This window comes from Haematobia irritans, chromosome 4 (genome assembly GCF_050003625.1).
Source record: "Haematobia irritans isolate KBUSLIRL chromosome 4, ASM5000362v1, whole genome shotgun sequence".
In the NCBI taxonomy this organism is placed as follows: domain Eukaryota; kingdom Metazoa; phylum Arthropoda; class Insecta; order Diptera; family Muscidae; genus Haematobia; species Haematobia irritans.
Window position 1 is genome coordinate 39018589 of NC_134400.1, and position 18049 is coordinate 39036637.

At 24.4% G+C, this 18049-nt stretch overlaps 1 protein-coding gene across 1 annotated transcript in view; it reads left to right on the forward strand.

The window, feature by feature from the left end:
• rdgC (retinal degeneration C) overlaps nucleotides 1-18049 on the forward strand; it is a 262547-nt gene that overhangs the window by 237961 nt on the left and 6537 nt on the right. Inside the window, 3 exon segments of the mRNA XM_075306228.1 lie at nucleotides 13884-14322; nucleotides 14416-14579; nucleotides 14689-14788. Of these exon segments, the coding sequence (XP_075162343.1) occupies nucleotides 13884-14322; nucleotides 14416-14579; nucleotides 14689-14788 (703 nt within the window).

Genomic DNA, 18049 nt, shown 5'->3' on the forward strand with positions numbered 1-18049 from the left:
TAAAAATGTCTGTGAGTCTTTTTTATAGAAAAACCTTCTGTTGGCCTTTTGTTTTAAAAAAGGTGTCTGTGGGACTTTTTTATAGAAAAAAGTTTCGGTAAGACTTAAAAAAAAAACAAGTGTCTGTGAGACTTTTTTCTAGAACAAAGTGTCTGTGAGACTTTTTTATAGAAAAAAGTGTATGTGAGACTTTTTACAGACAAAAGAGTCTGTGAGACTTTTTTCAAAAAAAGTGTCTGTTATACTTTCTTCTAAAAAAAGTGCCTGTGAGACTTTTTATAGTAAAACGTGTCTGTGAAACTTTTTTTTTGTAGCAAAAGGTTATGGGAGACTTTTTTATAGAAAAACTTGTATGGGAGACTTTTTTATAGAAAATAGTGTATGTGAGACATTTTTCTGGAAAAAAGTTTCTGTGATACTTTTTTCTGAAGAAAAGTGTCTGTGAGACTTTTTTATAGAAAAAAGTATCTGTGAGACTTTTTTATAGAAAAAAGTGTCTGTGAGACTTTTTTATAGAAAAAGTGTCTGTGAGACTATTTTATAGAAAATCCTTCTGTTGGCCTTTTGTTTTAAAAAAGTGTTTGTGGGACTTTTTTATAGAAAAAAGTTTTTGTGGGACTTTTTACAGACAAAAGAGTCTGTGAGGCTTTTTTCAAAAAAAGTGTCTGTTATACTTTCATCTAAAAAAAGTGTCTGTGGGACTTTTTATAGTAAAAAGTGTCTGTGAAACTTTTTTTGTAGCAAAAGGTTATGGGAGACTTTTTTATAGAAAAACTTGTATGGGAGACTTTTTTATAGAAATAAGTGTATGTGAGACCTTTTTATGGAAAATAGTGTATGTGAGACATTTTTCTGGAAAAAAGTGTCGGTGATACTTTTTTCTGAAGAAAAGTGTCTGTGAGACTTTTTTATAGAAAAAAGTGTCGTTGAGATTTTTTATAGAAAAAAAGTGTCGTTGAGTTTTTTTTTTTATAGAAAAAAGTGTCTGTGAGACTTTTTTATAGAAAAAAGTGTCTGTGAGACTTTTTTATAGAAAAAGTGTCTGTGAGACTTTTTTTATAGAAAAAAGTGTCTGGGAGACTTTTTTATAGAAAAAGTGTCTGGGAGACTTTTTTATAGAAAAAGTGTCTGTCAGGCTATTTTATAGAAAATCCTTCTGTTGGCCTTTTGTTTAAAAAAGTGTTTGTGGGACTTTTTTATAGAAAAAGGGTCTCTGAGACTTTTTTTTAAAACAAATGTCTGTGAGATGTTTTTATAGAAAACCCGTATTTTATAGAAAATCCTTCTGCTGGCCTTTTGTTTTAAAAAGGTGTTTGTAGGACTTTTTTTTATAGAAAAAAGTTTTTGTGGGACTTTTTTTTATAGAAAAAGGGTCTCTGAGACTTTTTTTTTAAACAAGTGTCTGTGAGACTTCTTTATAGAAAAACCGTCTGTTGGCCTTTTGTTTTAGAAAAAAGTGTCTGTGGGACTTTTTATAGAAAAGGTGTTTATGAGACGTTTTGTAGAAAAGATGTCGAAGAAACTTTTTTATAGAAAAAAGTTTCTGTGAGACTTTTTTATTCATAATCACCAATTCGTTTTACGGTGAAATTCTAGTTATCTTTAAATTTATATCAACTAAATTCACTCTAAAATTTATTATTGATAACCATTGCGACTTTCTATTATATATTCTGTGGCATCCCATGTCCAATTGTAATTGTGATTAAATAATAAAACAATGATTTTGTGTAACCTAGGCAGCTGTAAATATATTTTACTTTTTTTGTGTCATTCAACTAAGCAACCACATAATATTTTTGCACAATGAAATATTTAATTGTTATAATTGATAGATATTGTGGGGACCATAATTAAAATGTAGATATTGTGGGGACCATAATTAAAATGGCTTTTGTTCGATGTGCATAAATGGTCTGGCCAATATACAGTGAAACCTCTCAGAAGTAGACACCCAAGGTCGGCAAATTTTTGTCCACATTTGGAAGGTGTCCACCTATGAGAGATTCATTTTAATGTGCTAATATAGCAAATGTCTCATGAAATGTTTCCAATTTTGAGAGATGTCCGTCCTTTTCAGAGTATCCACGTTTCACTGTATATGAAACATAATTTTTATCATTAAAAATTCATATGTTTAAATGTCACTACTAATGTTCATTTACATTTAATTACAATTTCTGTAAAGTTTATTATTGCCAGAGTTTGTAGAATTCTAACAAAAATGGTCGATTTTTTACTATTTGGTAGATTGGTAGAATTCTTAACGTTTTACCAGTTTTTTTATAAATAGAATTTTGATAAAATTTTCTATAGAAATAAAATTTTGACAAAATTTTCTATAGAAATAAAATTTTGACAAAATTTTCTATACAAATAAAATTTTGTGAATATATTATATACAAATAAAATGTTGACAAAATTTTCTATACAAATAAAATTTTGACAAAATTTTCGATACAAATAAAATTTTGACAAAATTTTCGATACAAATAAAATGTTGACAAAATTTTCTTTAGAAATAAAATTTTGACAAAATTTTCTATAGAAATAAAATTTTGCCAAAAATTTTGCTGCAGAAATAAAAATTTGACACAATTTTCTACAGAAATAAAAAAATTGACAAGATATTCTATAGACATAAAATTTTGACAAAATTTTCTATAGACATAAAATTTTGACAAAATTTTCCATAGAAATAAATTTTTTGACAAAATTTTCGCTACAAATAAATTTTGACCAAATTTCTATAGAAATAAAATTGTGAGAAAATTTTCTTTAGAAATAAATTTTCTATAGAAAAAAATATTTGACAAAATTTTCTATAGAAATAAAATTTGATCAAAATTTACTATAGAAATAAAATGTTTACAAAATTTTCTACACAAAAAAAATTTTGACAAAATTTTCTATAGAAATAAAATTTTGACTGAATTTTCTTTAGATATAAATTTTTGCCAAACATTTTGCTGTAGAAATAAAAAATTGACAACATTTTCTAAACAAATAAAAATTTGACAAAATTTTCTATAGAAATAAAATTTTGACGAAATTTTCTCTAGAAATAAATATAGAAATAAAATTTTGACAACATTTTCTACAGAAATAAAGTATTAAGAAAATTTTCTACAAAAATAAATTTTGACAAAATTTTCTATGGAAAAAAATTTACAAAATTTTCTACAGAAATAAACATTTGACAACATTTCCCAAAGAAAAAAAATTTGACAAAATTTTCTATAGAAATAAAATTTTGACAAAATTTTCTATAGAAATAAATTTTTTGACAAAATTTTCGCTAGAAATAAATTTTGAGCAAATTTCTATAGAAATAAAATTGTGAGAAAATTTTCTTTAAAAATAAATTTTCTATAGAAAAAAATATTTGACAAAATTTTCTATAGAAATAAAATTTGATCAAACTTTTCTATAGAAATAAAATGTTGACAACATTTTCTAAAGAAAAACAATTTTGACAAAATTTTCTATAGAAATAAAATTAACAAAATTTGCTACAAAAATAATATTTTGAAAACATTTTCTTTAGAAATAAAATTGGGGATAATTTTTTAAAGAGATAAATTTTTGATGAAATTTTAAATAGAAATAAAAATTTGACTGAATTTTCTTTAGATATAAAATTTTGCCAACAATTTTCTGTAGAAATAAAAACTTGACAACATTTTCAAAACAAATAAAAATTTTACAAAATTTTTTATAGAAATAAAATTTTGACAACATTTTCTATAGAAATAAAGTGTTAAGAAAATTTTTTGACAAAATTTTCGCTAGAAATAAATTTTGACAAAATTTCTATAGAAATAAAATTGCGAGGAAATTTTCTTTAGATATAAATTTTCAATAGAAAAAAATATTTGACAAAATTTTCTATAGAAATAAAATTTGAATAAAATTTTCTAGAGAAATAAAATTTGAATAAAATTTTCTAGAGAAATAAAATTTTGAGAATATATTCTATAGAAAAAAAATTTAAAAAAAATCAAAAGAAACATAATTTTGAAAAATTTTTCTTTAGAAATAAAATTGGGGATAATTTTTTAAAGAGATACATTTTTGATGAAATTTTAAATAGAAATAAAAATTTAACTGAATTTTCTTTAGATATAAAATTTTGCCAAAAATTTTCTGTGGTAATAAAAACTTGACAACATTTTCAAAACAAATAAAAGTTTGACAAAATTTTCTATAGAAATAAAATTTTGACGAAATTTTCTCTAGAAATAAATCTTGAAAAATTTCTTTAGAAATACAATTTTGACAACATTTTCTGTAGAAATAAAGTATTAATACAAAAATAAATTTTGACAAAATTTTCTATGAAAAAAAATTTACAAAATTTCCTACAGAAATAAACATTTGACAACATTTCCCAAAGAAAAAAAAATTTGACACAATTTTCTACAGAAATAAAATATTGACAAAATTTTCTATAGAAATAATTTTTTTTTGACAAAATTTTCGCTAGAAATAAATTTTGACAAAATTTCTATAGAAATAAAATTGCGAGGAAATTTTCTTTAGATATAAATTTTCAATAGAAAAAAATATTTGACAAAATTTTCTATAGAAATAAAATTTGAATAAAATTTTCTAGAGAAAAAAAAATTTTGAGAATATATTCTATAGAAAAAAAATTAAAAAAAATTCAAAAGAAACATAATTTAAAAAAAAATTTATAGAAATAAAGTTTTGACTGAATTTTCGTTAGATATAAAATTTTTGCCAAAAATTTTCTGTAGAAATGAAAATTTGACAAAATTTTGTAAAAAAAAATAAAATTTTGACAAAATTTTCTCTAGAAATAAATCTTGAAGAAATTTTTATAGAAATAAAATTTTGACAAAATTTTCTATAGAAATAAAATATTGAGAAAAAGTTCTACAAAAATTAATTTTAACAAAATTTTCTATGGAAAAAAAATTTTGATAAAATTTTCTATAGAAATAAAAATTTGACAAAATTTTCTATAGAAATAAAATTTTGACAAGTTTGACAATTAGGTAAAAATCGCAAATATTGGCAACCCAAAAATGTTGTCCTTATTTACTGGAGAAACAATCCCCATTTAGGTGAAAAATCTAAATATTGGCGACTCCAAAATGTTGTTCCCATTTAAGTGAGAAAAAATCCCCCATTAGAGGAAAATCTACATTATTGGTAACACTGGCTCTTAATTATATGCATATGCATAAGTAATGAGGAAGACTTTTTACCAAGTTGTCAATTTTTTTGATTTCATTTTCTAAATGGTAAAATCTTCGTATTGGCATAAACGAAAATTACGAAGAAAAAGTTAGCCAATGATAAATGAATTTGATCTCAGTAATGATGAAGTATTCAAACCAAAACAAGCCAATTTTCTATAGCCACAAATAAAAAAAAAGTCATGTCAATGAAAGTCATCCTATTTGTGATTCTAGCATCTAAACCACATAGTAGACACTCAAAAAAAAAAAAAAAAAAAAAAACAGTTTGCTTGCTTCCAAAGAATTTGAATTTTCCTTAAGGATATATGATTGAAGATTGATTCAAGGCCAACAAAATTAGGAAGGTTTATATCTAGGCCTTATAAAATTAAAATTAGGACCCAGACCTTATTTATCGAAATTTCATTCATTTTTAGTTGTGATATATTAACAAAGCTATATACATATAAATATATGTAAAAAATTAAAAAAAAAAACTAAATTATAATAGAAAGTCAGTTTTCTTATTATACAAAAAAAAAAAAAAAACTTTAAACTACAAATGCAAAATCCTCGAAACAAAACATAGCCTCTATTCGAAACTTTTTATTCTTAATCCAAAAATTCAACATTTCAGTTAAATTAAGTTAAATGAAAAAATCTTTTTCTTTATTTTAATAATTTTTTTTTGCTTTAAAACTTAGGATTTTAACGAAGGAAATCAAATTTCAAAGATTAGTGTCGTAAATTTTACGAAAAAAAAAATGATAGCAAATATTATGAAATTTATTTTAATTAAAATGCAATTTATTTAAACAATTTAAATTTATTTACAAAATTTAAAAATTAGTATAGACACATTTTTAAATAAATTTAAATTTTTAAAATTGTGTAAATTCCATTTCTTAAACTTTGAGAATTGCATAATCTTTCACATTTCATATTTATATATTTATTTTTTTTTTTCAGTGTAGTAAAACCTAATTTCTGTGACACTTAAATTGGGGAGAGCCTTGATTTTTTTTTGGAAAATTGAATTGGTTTAATCTGCATCTTAAATTTCATATTTGTTAGCTCAATATTGTGCGTGACATTTGCTGTATATGCAAACAGATGATAACCTTATTATTTTTCATGCAATATCCTTTGCGGCAAAGGAAGTTGTTTTGAACTCTGTTAACAACTGAAATTGATTTGTTCATGAAAGTTCTTCGAAAGACCACTCAAATTGGATTATTTTGTAGAATTTTGTTGAAATGTCATTGATTGGCTAGGAGGAAACTTCGAATGTGTTTAGCCCAAGAGCAAATTTGCAGAAAATTTTACCAAAAAATTACCAAACCCAAAAAATATTATTTTGCTCAATTTTATAGGGGAATTTTGTCAAAATTTTATTTCTATAGACAATTTTGTCAAAATTTTATTTCTATAGACAATTTTGTCAAAATTTTATGTCTATAGAAAATTTTGTCAAAATTTTATTTGTATAGAAAATTTTCGTCAAAATTTTATTTCTATAGCAAATTTTCGTCAAAATTTTATTTCTATAGAAAATTTTTGTCAAAATTTCATTTCTATAGAAAATTTTGTAAAAATTTTATTTCTATAGAAAATTTTGTCAAAATTTTATATATATATGAAATTTTGTCAAAATTTTTTTTCTGTAGAAAATTTTGTTAAAATTTTATTTCTATAGAAAATTTTGTCAAAATTTTATTTCTATAGAAAATGTTGTCAAAATTTTATTTCTATAGAAAATTTTTTTCAAAATTTTTTTCCTATAGAAAATTTTTGTCAAAATTTTATTTCTATAGAAAGTTTTGTCAAAATTTTATTTCTATAAAAAATATTGTCAAAATTTTATTTCTATAGAAAATTTTGACAATATTTTATTTCTATAGAAAATTTTTGTCAAAATTTTATTTCTATAGAAAATTTTGCCAAAACTTTATTTCTATAGAAAATTTTTGTCAAAATTTTATTTCTATAGAAGTAAAATTTTTGTCAAAATGTTATTTCTATAGAAAATTTTTGTCAAAATGTTATTTCTATAGAAAATTTTGTCAAAATTTTATTTCTCGAAAGCAAATTTTTTCAAAATTTTGTTTCTATATAAAATTTTGTCAAAATTTTATTTCTATAGAAAATTGTGTCAAAATTTTATTTCTATAGAGAATTTTTGTCAAAATTTTATTTCTATAGAAAATTTTGTCAAAATTTTATTTCTATAGAAAATTTTTGTCAAAATTTTATTTCTATAGAAAATTTTGTCAAAAATTTATTTCTCGAAAGCAAATCTTTTCAAAATTTTATTTGTATAGAAAATTTTTGTCAAAATTTTATTTCTATAGAAAATTTTTGTCAAAATTTTATTACTATAGAAAATTTTGTTAACATTTTATTTCTGTAGAAAATGTTGTCAACATTTTATTCCTATAGAAAATTTTTGTCAAAATTTTATTTCTATAGAAAATTTTGTCAAAATTTTATTTCTATAGAAAATTTTTGTCAAAATTTTATTTCTATAGGAAATTTTGTCAAAATTTTATTTCTCGAAAACAAATTTTTTCAAAATTTTATTTCTATAGAAAGTTTTGTCAAAATTTTATTTCTATAGAAAATTTTGTCAAAATTTTGTTTCTATAGAAAATTTTGTCAAAATTTTATTTCTATAGAAAATGTTGTCAAAATTTTACTTCTATAGAAAATTTTGTCAAAATTTTATTTCTATAGAAAATTTTGTCAAAATTTTATTTCTATAGAAAATTTTGTCAAAATTTTATTTCTATAGAAAATTTTTGTCAAAATTTTATTTCTATAGAAAATTTTTGTCAAAATTTTATTTCTATAGAAAATTTTGTCAAAAATTTATTTCTCGAAAGCAAATCTTTTCAAAATTTTATTTCTATGGAAAGGCTTGTCAAAATTTTATTTCTATAGAAAATTTTGTCAAAATTTTATTTCTCGAACGCATATTTTGTTAAAATTTAATTCTGTAGAAAATTTTGTCAACATTTTATTTCTGTAGAAAATTTTGTCAACATATTATTCCTATAGAAAATTTTGTCAAAATTTTATTTCTATAGAAAATTTTGTCAAAAATTTATTTCTCGAATGCAAATCTTTTCAAAATTTTATTTCTATGGAAAATTTTGTCGACATTTTATTTCTATAGAAATACAAATTTTGTCCAAATTTTATTTCTGTAGAAAATTTTGTCAAAATTTTATTCCTATAGAAAATTTTGTCAAAATTTTATTTCTATAGAATATTTTGTCAAAATTTTATTTCTATTTGTCAAAATTTTATTTCTATAGAAAATTTTGTCAAAATTTTATTTCTATAGAAAATTTTTGTCAAAATTTTATTTCTATGGAAAATTTTGTCAAAATTTTATTTCAATAGAAAATTTTGTCAAAATTTTATTTCTCGAAAGCAAATTTTGTTAAAATTTTATTTCTGTAGAAAATTTTGTCAACATTTTATTTCTGTAGAAAATTTTGTCAACATATTATTCCTATAGAAAATTTTGTCAAAATTTTATTTCTATAGAAAATTTTGTCAAAAATTTATTTCTCGAAAGCAAATCTTTTCAAAATTTTATTTCTATGGAAAATTTTGTCGACATTTTATTTCTATAGAATTAAAAATTTTGTCAAAATTTTATTTCTGTAGAAAATTTTGTCAAAATTGTATTCCTATAGAAAATTTTGTTAAAATTTTATTTCTATAGAAAATGTTGTCAAAATTTTATTTCTATAGAAAATTTTTGTCAAAATTGTATTTCTATAGAAAATTTTTATCAAAATTTTATTTCTATGGAAAATTTTGTCAACATTTTATTTCTATGGAAAGTTTTGTCAACATTTTTGTTTCTATAGAAAATTTTGTCAAAATTTTATTTCAATAGAAAATTTTGTCAAAATTTTATTTCAATAGAAAATTTTTCAAAATTTTATTTCAATAGAAAATTTTGTCAAAATTTTATTTCTGTAGAAAATTTTGTCAACATTTTATTTCTGTAGAAAATTTTGTCAACATTTTTTTCCTATAGAAAATTTTTTCAAAATTTTATTTCTATAGAAAATTTTGTCAAAATTTTATTTCTATAGAAAATTTTTGTCAAAAATTTATTTCTGTAGAAAATTTTTTTCAAAATTTTATTTCTATAGAAAAAATTTGTCAAAATTTTATTTCTATGGAAAATTTTGTTTAAATTTTATTTCTATAGCATATTTTATCAAAATTTTATTTCTCTAGAAATTTTTGTCAAAATTTTATTCCTATAGAAAATTTTGTCAAAATTTTATTCCTATAGAAAATTTTGTCAAAATTTTATTTCTATTGAAAATTTTGTCAAAACTTTATTTCTATAGAAAATTTTGTCAAAATTGTAGTTATTCGTTTTGTTTTGTTATTGTTGGTTTTGTTCTTTAAGCATTGTTGTTGTTTTTTTATTGCAGCTTAAAACCATACATTGACTCAACTACAGAATATATTCAGGCAGTTTATTAAACCCAACAAAAACCACACTTGAACCCATCTTGCAGTCTATAGGGCTTTGCCCAAATAAATTTGACAAACATTCTTTTCCTCTGTTGGTTAAGGTACACTTGTAGTTTAGTCAATGTATGGTTTTAAGCTGCAATAAAAAACAACAACAAAATTTTATTTCTATGGAAATTTTTTTTCAAAATTTTATTTCTATAGAAAATTTTGTCAAAATTTTATTTCTATAGAAAATTTTTGTCAAAATTTTATTTCTATAGAAAATTTTGTGAAAATTTTTTTGCTATAGAAAATTTTGTCAAAATTTTATTTCTATAGAAAATTTTTGTCAAAATTTTATTACTATAGAAAATTTTTGTCAAAATTTTATTTCTATAGAAAATTTTTGTCAAAATTTTATTTCTCAAAAGCAAATTTTGTCAAAATTTTATTTCTCAAAAGCAAATTTTGTCAAAATTTTATTTCGATAGCAAATTTTGTCAAAATTTTATTTCTATAGAAAATTTTGTGAAAAGTTTATTTCTTAATAGCAATGTTTGTTAAAATTTTGATCTTTTTTTGATCAAGAAATAATTGTTGGTAGAATTCTACCAACTGTGGCAACCGACCAACCCCATAAAAAAAAAACAAATTCTCAATGTGAATTTGACGTTATCGTTAACTTCAAATAGCTTGTTTCAGGACCCTACAATATGCTTGGGCCTGCCTTCGGTTTTGGAAAATAATTTCAGCTGAATTTTGTAAACATCCCACAGCGTCTTGTATGAATGAATTCCAACCCCACCCCTAGGACCTCATGTCGTATGAGTGACATGTATAAATTACACAGAAATTAAATCACGTATACGTACTCATGTACTCATGTCTTTTGTCGTTTTCCTCGTGATGAAGAGCTCATGTGGGCACAAAAAAAAACAAGAGAAATCCCATAAAAATGTTTCATAGACTGCAATGAGCTACTGTTATTGGGTGCTAGGATAAGGTCATTTGGTACAACGAAATTTACCAGACATATCATTTTACGGGAATGGTGCGTGAGATTTCCTTACGAAGATTAAAAACTTTAGAGCTCATGATATTGTTTTATATTTTCGCCTTCATTTCTAATGATGTGCCATAAAGACATGGAGAGAATAGAGTGGAATAAATGTGTAACCAGGCAAAAAATATAAAAGCAAAAAGAAAGCGAGCAAAATAAAGGAATGTTTTCTGATAAAGAATAAATTTCGTGAAAATTTTGTACACTCACAATTAAGATAGTAAGTACAACGAAATTTTTTATAGATATTAAATTACGACGAAATTTCCTTTAGATAGTAAATTTCGTGGAAATTTCCTAGATATTTCCTTCGATGAGATATCTTTCGACGGAATTTCCTATAGACAGTAAATTTTGACCAAAATGTTTATAGACAGTAAAATTCGATGAAATTTCTTATGACAGTAAATTTTAACGAAATTTTTTGTATATTGTAAATTTGGACGAATTTTTCTATTTCCTATATTGAGTAAATTTCGTAAATTTCTATAGATAGTAAATTTATACAAAAATTTCCTATACATAGAAATTTTGGTGAAAAATCCTACAGAGATTAAATTTTGAAAACATTTTCTTTATTGGAGGTAGATTTCCCTCAGTGGTAGTTAATTTCGACAAAATTTTCTATAGAAAATAAAAATTGACAAAATTTCCTATACATAGTAAATTTTTAAAAAATTTCCTATACATAGTAAATTTTTGAAAAATTTCCTATTCATAGTAAATTTCGATGAAATATCCTAGTATCCGAGTAAATCTCGAAGAATTTATTTATAGAGAGAAAACGTGGGCGAAATTTCCTATGGAGAGTAGGTTAGGTTAGGTGGCAACCCGATGTTTCAGGCTCACTTAGACTATTCAGTCCTTTGTGATACCACATTGGTGAACTTCTCTCTTATCACGGAGTATAGAGAGTAAATTTCGAGGAATTTTCGTAAAGAGACTACCTTCAGACCAAATATCCTATAGAGAGTAATTATGACAAAGTTTCCTTTAGATAGTAAATATCGTGGAAATCTCCCAGAGAGAGAGAGAGAGAGAGAGAGAGAGGAAGAGAGAGAGAGAGAGAGAGAGAGGACATCGCCTCTCGAGAGTAAATTTCCTATAGACAATACGTTTCGCATAAATCGTTTTTAGACAGTAACTTTCGACGAAATTTCCTACAGACAGTTAAATTTGCGAAAATTCCTTATAACAAAATTTCCTTTAGATAGTAAATATCGTGGAAATTTCCCAGAGAGAGTACGAGAGAGAGAGAGGAAATCGTTTCTCGAGAGTAAATTTCATGTAGACGATACGTTTCGCATAAATCGTTTTTAAACAGTAACTTTCGACGAAATTTCCTACAGACAGTTAAATTTGCGAAAATTTCTTATGGCAAAATTTCCTTTAGATAGTAAATATCGTGGAAATTTCCCAGAGAGAGAGTAAGAGAGAGAGACAGGAAATCGCTTCTCGAGAGTAAATTTCATATAAACAATACGTTTCGCATAAATCGTCTTTAGACAGTAACTTTCGTCGAAATTTCCTACAGACAGTAAAATTTGCGAAAATTCCTTATAACAAAATTTCCTTTAGATAGTAAATATCGTGGAAATTTCTCAGAGAGAGTAAGAGAGAGAGGCAGGAAATCGCTTCTCGAGAGTAAATTTCATATAGACAATACGTTTCGCATAAATCGTCTTTAGACATTAACTTCCGACGAAATTTCCTACAAACAGTAAAATTTGCGAAAATTCCTTATAACAAAATTTCCTTTAGATAGTAAATATCGTGGAAATTTCTCAGAGAGAGTAAGAGAGAGAGAGACGGGAAATCGCTTCTCGAGAGTAAATTTCCTACAGACAATACGTTGCGCATAAATCGTTTTTAGACAGTAACTTTCGACGAAATTTCCTACAGACAGTAAAATTTGCGAAAATTCCTCATAACAAAATTTTCTTTAGATAGTAAATATCGTGGAAATTTCTCAGAGAGAGTAAGAGAGAGAGAGAGACAGGAAATCGCTTCTCGAGAGTAAATTTCCTACAGACAATACGTTTCGCATAAATCGTTATTAGACAGTAACTTTCGACGAAATTTCCTACAGACAGTTAAATTTGCGAAAATTCCTTATAGACAGTAAATTATGACAAAATTTCCTATACAAAGTAGATTTCCACCAAATTACCTTTAAATAGTAAATTTTCAAGGAAATTTTCCTATAGACAGTATATTTCGACAAAATCTTCTATCGAGAATAAATTTCAACGAAATCTTCTATCGAGAGTAAATTTCGGAGAAATTTCCTATATACCGTAAAATTCACAAAAATTTCAGATAAATTATAAATTTCGACAAAATTTCTTATAAACAGTAAATTTCGATGAAATTGCCCATATGCAATAAATTACGACAAAATTTCCTAGAAACAATAAAATTCGGGGAAATTTTTTATAGACAGTAAATTTAGACTAAATTTCCTATATAGAAAGTAATGCTCACAGGGCATAAGTTTCGACGAAATTTTTTATAGGCAGAAAACTTTGACAAAGCTTTTTATAGAGAAAAAACTTTTGACGAAATTTTGTATATAGAATAAAATTCGACCGAATTTTGTACAAATAGTATTTTTTCCAAAATTTCCTACAGTAACTAAATTTCATCGAAAAAAAACTTTTAGAGATTACATTTTGTTGAAGTTTCCTTTAGAGATTAAATTTCATCGAAATTTCCTATAGAGAGTAAATTTTTATATTGTGATATTTTCTCCATCTGAGTTTGCTGGGTGGCCATAGACTCCTGTAACTTGTTGGCTTATTCTTTTATGAGAAGCTTCAGTCTCGTACTCGTATTTTAGCAACTGTCATTTAACTTTGATGATAGTCATTACAATGGGGGCTATAATAAAGTTATCTGAATTGCCATTTGCAAAGACATGTCATTGATGGACATTGGAATTTTGTTTTTGCAGGCTATAAAAATCTAATTAGAGATTGCTTGCTCTCTCTATCGTACTCTCTCTCTCTCTCTTTTACTTTCTCATTGAGATGCCTAAGCCGTATGCAATGACACTACCAAGTTTTTGTTCAATTTTTTCTTTGAATTTTTTTTACATTCTATTGATGTTGTTGTTGTTTTGCTTGCAGCTCTTCGATATTATGTGGAGTGACCCCCAGCATAATGATGGCTGTCTTCCCAATAGCCTACGTGGCGCTGGTACTTACTTTGGACCGGATGTTACCAGAAATTTCCTGGAACAGCATAAATTGGAATATTTGGTGCGTTCGCATGAGTGTAAGGTCGATGGATATGAATATGTCCATGATGAGAAGGTAGTCACCATATTTTCGGCTTCCAATTATTATGCCATTGGCTCAAATCGGGGAGCCTATATGAAATTGAATCCCCATTTGGAGCCACATTTTGTTCAATATATTTCCGCTGCTTCCAAGACACGTCAATTAACATTCCGCCAGCGTGTAGGCATTGTGGAGAGTTCAGCCATTCGGGAATTGGGTGCCAGATTAAGGGCTCGTCGCAATGATTTGGAAGAGGAGTTTCGACGAAACGACCCCACAAGTAGCGGTAATTGAAAATTGTTTTTTCGAATAATTCCCTTTGATTTATGATTGGCAAACATTTTTTTACTCACTCTCCTCCCCTCTCCCCCTTTTTCAGGTTATATAAGCATTTCGAATTGGTGTGATGCCATGGAAAAGGCAACAAATTTGGGTTTACCATGGCGTTTGTTGAGGCCACGATTGGCTCCATCTCTGAATGAGCGTTCTGTGAATGAAGTTAATTATTTGACAACTTTAGATTTATTGGATACCGATACTATTGTAAGTTTGCGTGTGTGTGTGAGAGAGAGAGAGAGAGTTGCTTTGATATTCTCACGAATAATTTTGTTTGTTTATTGTTTTTGTTGTTGTTGTGTTCTCTTTATCATAGATTGAAGCTCAAGCACAAGAAACCAGTGTTGCTGACTCTCTGTATAAGAATGTTAGTAGTTTGGAGGCTATATTCCATATTTTAGACACAGATCAATCAGGTAAGGATAAAACAAATATAGATGTAAAATGTTGACAAAATTTGCCATAGAAACAAATTATAACAAAATTTTCCATGGAAATAAAATTTTGACAAAATTTTTTACAGGTCTAAAATTTTGACAAATTTTCTATGGATCTAAATTTTTTTACAAAATTTTCTATAGAAAAAAAATGTTAACAAAAATTTTTTAAATAAATAAAATTTGGACAAAATTTTCTATTGAAATAAAATTTTGACAAAAATTTTATAGGAATAAAAGTTTGACAAAAACTTTTATAGCAATAAAATGTTGGCCAAATTTCTCTAGAAATAAAGTTTTGACAAAATTTTCTATACAAAGTTTTCTATAGAAATAAAATTTTGACAAAATTTTCTACAGAAATAAAATTTTGACAAAATTACACAATTTTCTATGGAAAAAAAAATTTGACAAAGTTTTCTATAGAAATACAATTTTGACAAAATTTTCAATGGATATCAAATTGGTAAGAATATACTATAAAAATAAAAATTTTCTATAGAAATAATATTTTAACAAAATTTTCTATAGAAATACAATTTTGATATAATTTTCTATAGAAATAAAATTTGTACAAAATTTTCTATGGAAAAAAATTTTTTTTGACAAAAATTTTTTAAATAAATAAAATTTTGACAAAATTTTCTATTGAAATAAAATTTTGACAAAATTTTCTATTGAAATCAAATTTTGACAAAAATTTTATAGGAATAAAAGTTTGACAAAAACATTTATAGCACTAAAATTTTGGCCAAATTTCTCTAGAAATACAGTTTTGACAAAATTTTCTATACAAAGTTTTCTATAGAAATAAAATTTTGACAAAATTTTCTAAAGAAATAAAATTTTGACAAAATTACACAATTTTCTATGGAAAAAAAAAATTGCCAAAGTTTTCTATAGAAATAAAATTTTGACAAAATTTTCAATGGATATAAAATTGGTAAAAATATACTATAAAAATAAAATTTTTCTATAGAAATAATATTTTAACAAAATTTTCTATAGAAATACAATTTTTATACAATTTTCTATAGAAATAAAATTTGTACAAAGTTTTCTATGGAAAAAAAAATTTTGGCAAAATTTTCTATAGAAATAAAGTTTTGACAAAATTTTCTATACAAATAAAATAAAAATATTCTATAAAATTAAAATTTTTCTATAGAAATAACATTTTAACAAAATTTTCTATGGAAATACAATTTTCTACAGAAATAAAATTTTTACAAAATTTTCTATAGAAAAAAAATTTGGACACAAATTTTTGAAATAAATAAAATTTGTACAAAATTTTCTTTTGAAATAAAATTTTGACAAAAATTTTATAGGAATAAAATTTTGGCAAAATTTTCTATAGAAATAAAATTTTGGCAAAATTTTCTATAGAAATAAAATTTTGACAAAATTTTCTATAGAAAAAATAATTTGACAAAATTTTCTATAGAAATAAAATTTTGACAAAATTTTCAATGGATATAAAAATGGTAAGAGTATTTTATAAAAATAAAATTTTTCTATAGAAATAATATTTTAATAAAATTTTCTATAGAAATATAACTTTGATACAATTTTCTATAGAAATAAAATTTGTACAAAATTTTCTATGAAAAAAAAAATTTTGACAAAAATTTTTAAAATAAACAAAATTTTGACAAAATTTTCTATTGAAATAAAATTTTGACAATATTTTCTATTGAAATAAAATTTTGACAAAAATTTTATAGGAACAAAAGTTTGACAAAAATTTTATAGAAATAAAATTTTGGCAAAATTTTCTATAGAAATAAAGTTTTGACTAAATTTTCTATACAAATAAAATAAAAATAAAATAAAAATATTCTATAAAAATAAAATTTTTCTATAGAAATAACATTTTAACAAAATTTTCTATAGAAATACAATTTTCTATAGAAATAACATTTTTACAAAATTTTCTATAGAAAAAAAATTTGGACAAAATTTTTTGAAATAAATAAAATTTTGAAAAAATTTTCTTTTGAAATAAAATTTTGACAAAAATTTTATAGGAATAAAATTTTGAAAAAATTTTCTACAGAAATAAAATTTTGCAGAAATTTTCTATAAGTAAAAAATTTTTAAAAATATTCTATAAAAATAAAATTTTTCTATAGAAATAATATTTTAACAACATTTTCTATAGAAATACAATTTTGACAAAATTTTCTATAGAAATAAAATTTTGACAAAATTTTCTATTTAAACAAGTAAGGAATGTTTAAAGTCGGGCGGGGCCTACTATATTATACCCTGCACCACTTTGTAGATTTAAAGTTTCGATACCATATCACATCCGTCAAATGTGTTGGGTGCTATATATAAAGGTTTGTCCCAAATACATACATTTAAAAATCACTCGATTTGGAAAGAATTTGATAGACTTTTACAAAATCTATAGACTCAAAATTTAAGTTGGCTAATGCACTAGGCTGGAACACAATGTTATTAAAAAATAATACCCTGTTCCACAGTGTGGCGCAGGGTATAAATATGGGAAACATTTAAATCTGAAGCAATTTTAAGGAAACTTCGCAAAAGTCTATTTATGATTTATCACTCGATATATATGTATTAGAAGTTTAGGAAAATTAGAGTCATTTTTACAACTTTTCGACTAAGCCGTGGCGATTTAACAAGGAAAATGTTGGTATTTTGACCATTTTTGTCGAAATCAGAAAAACAAATATATATGGGAACTATATCTAAATCTGAACCGATTTCAATCGAATATATTACTAATTGTACTCCTAGTGCAAAATTTCAACCAAATTGTGGTTTCTGGGGTCATATAAGTTCATATCGGGCGAAAAATATATATGGGAGATAGTTTTAAATCTGAACCGATTTCAATCAAATTTGGCACACATACCTATACTACCAATTGTACTTCTTGTGCAACATTTCAAGCTAATCGGTATAAAACTCTGGCTGCTGGGCCCATATTACTGCATATCGGGCGAAAGATATATATGGGAGCTATATCTAAATCTTAACCGATTTCTTCCAAAATCAATAGGGTTCTATTCTGACCCAAAAAAGGAACATGTACCAAATTTGAAGGCGATTGGACTGAAATTGCGACTTAGACTTTGATCACAAAAATGTGTTCACAGACAGACGGACGGACGGACAGACGGACATTGCTATATCGACTCAGGGACCCACCCTGAGCATTATTACCAAAGACACCATGTGTCTATCTCGTCTCCTTCTGGGTGT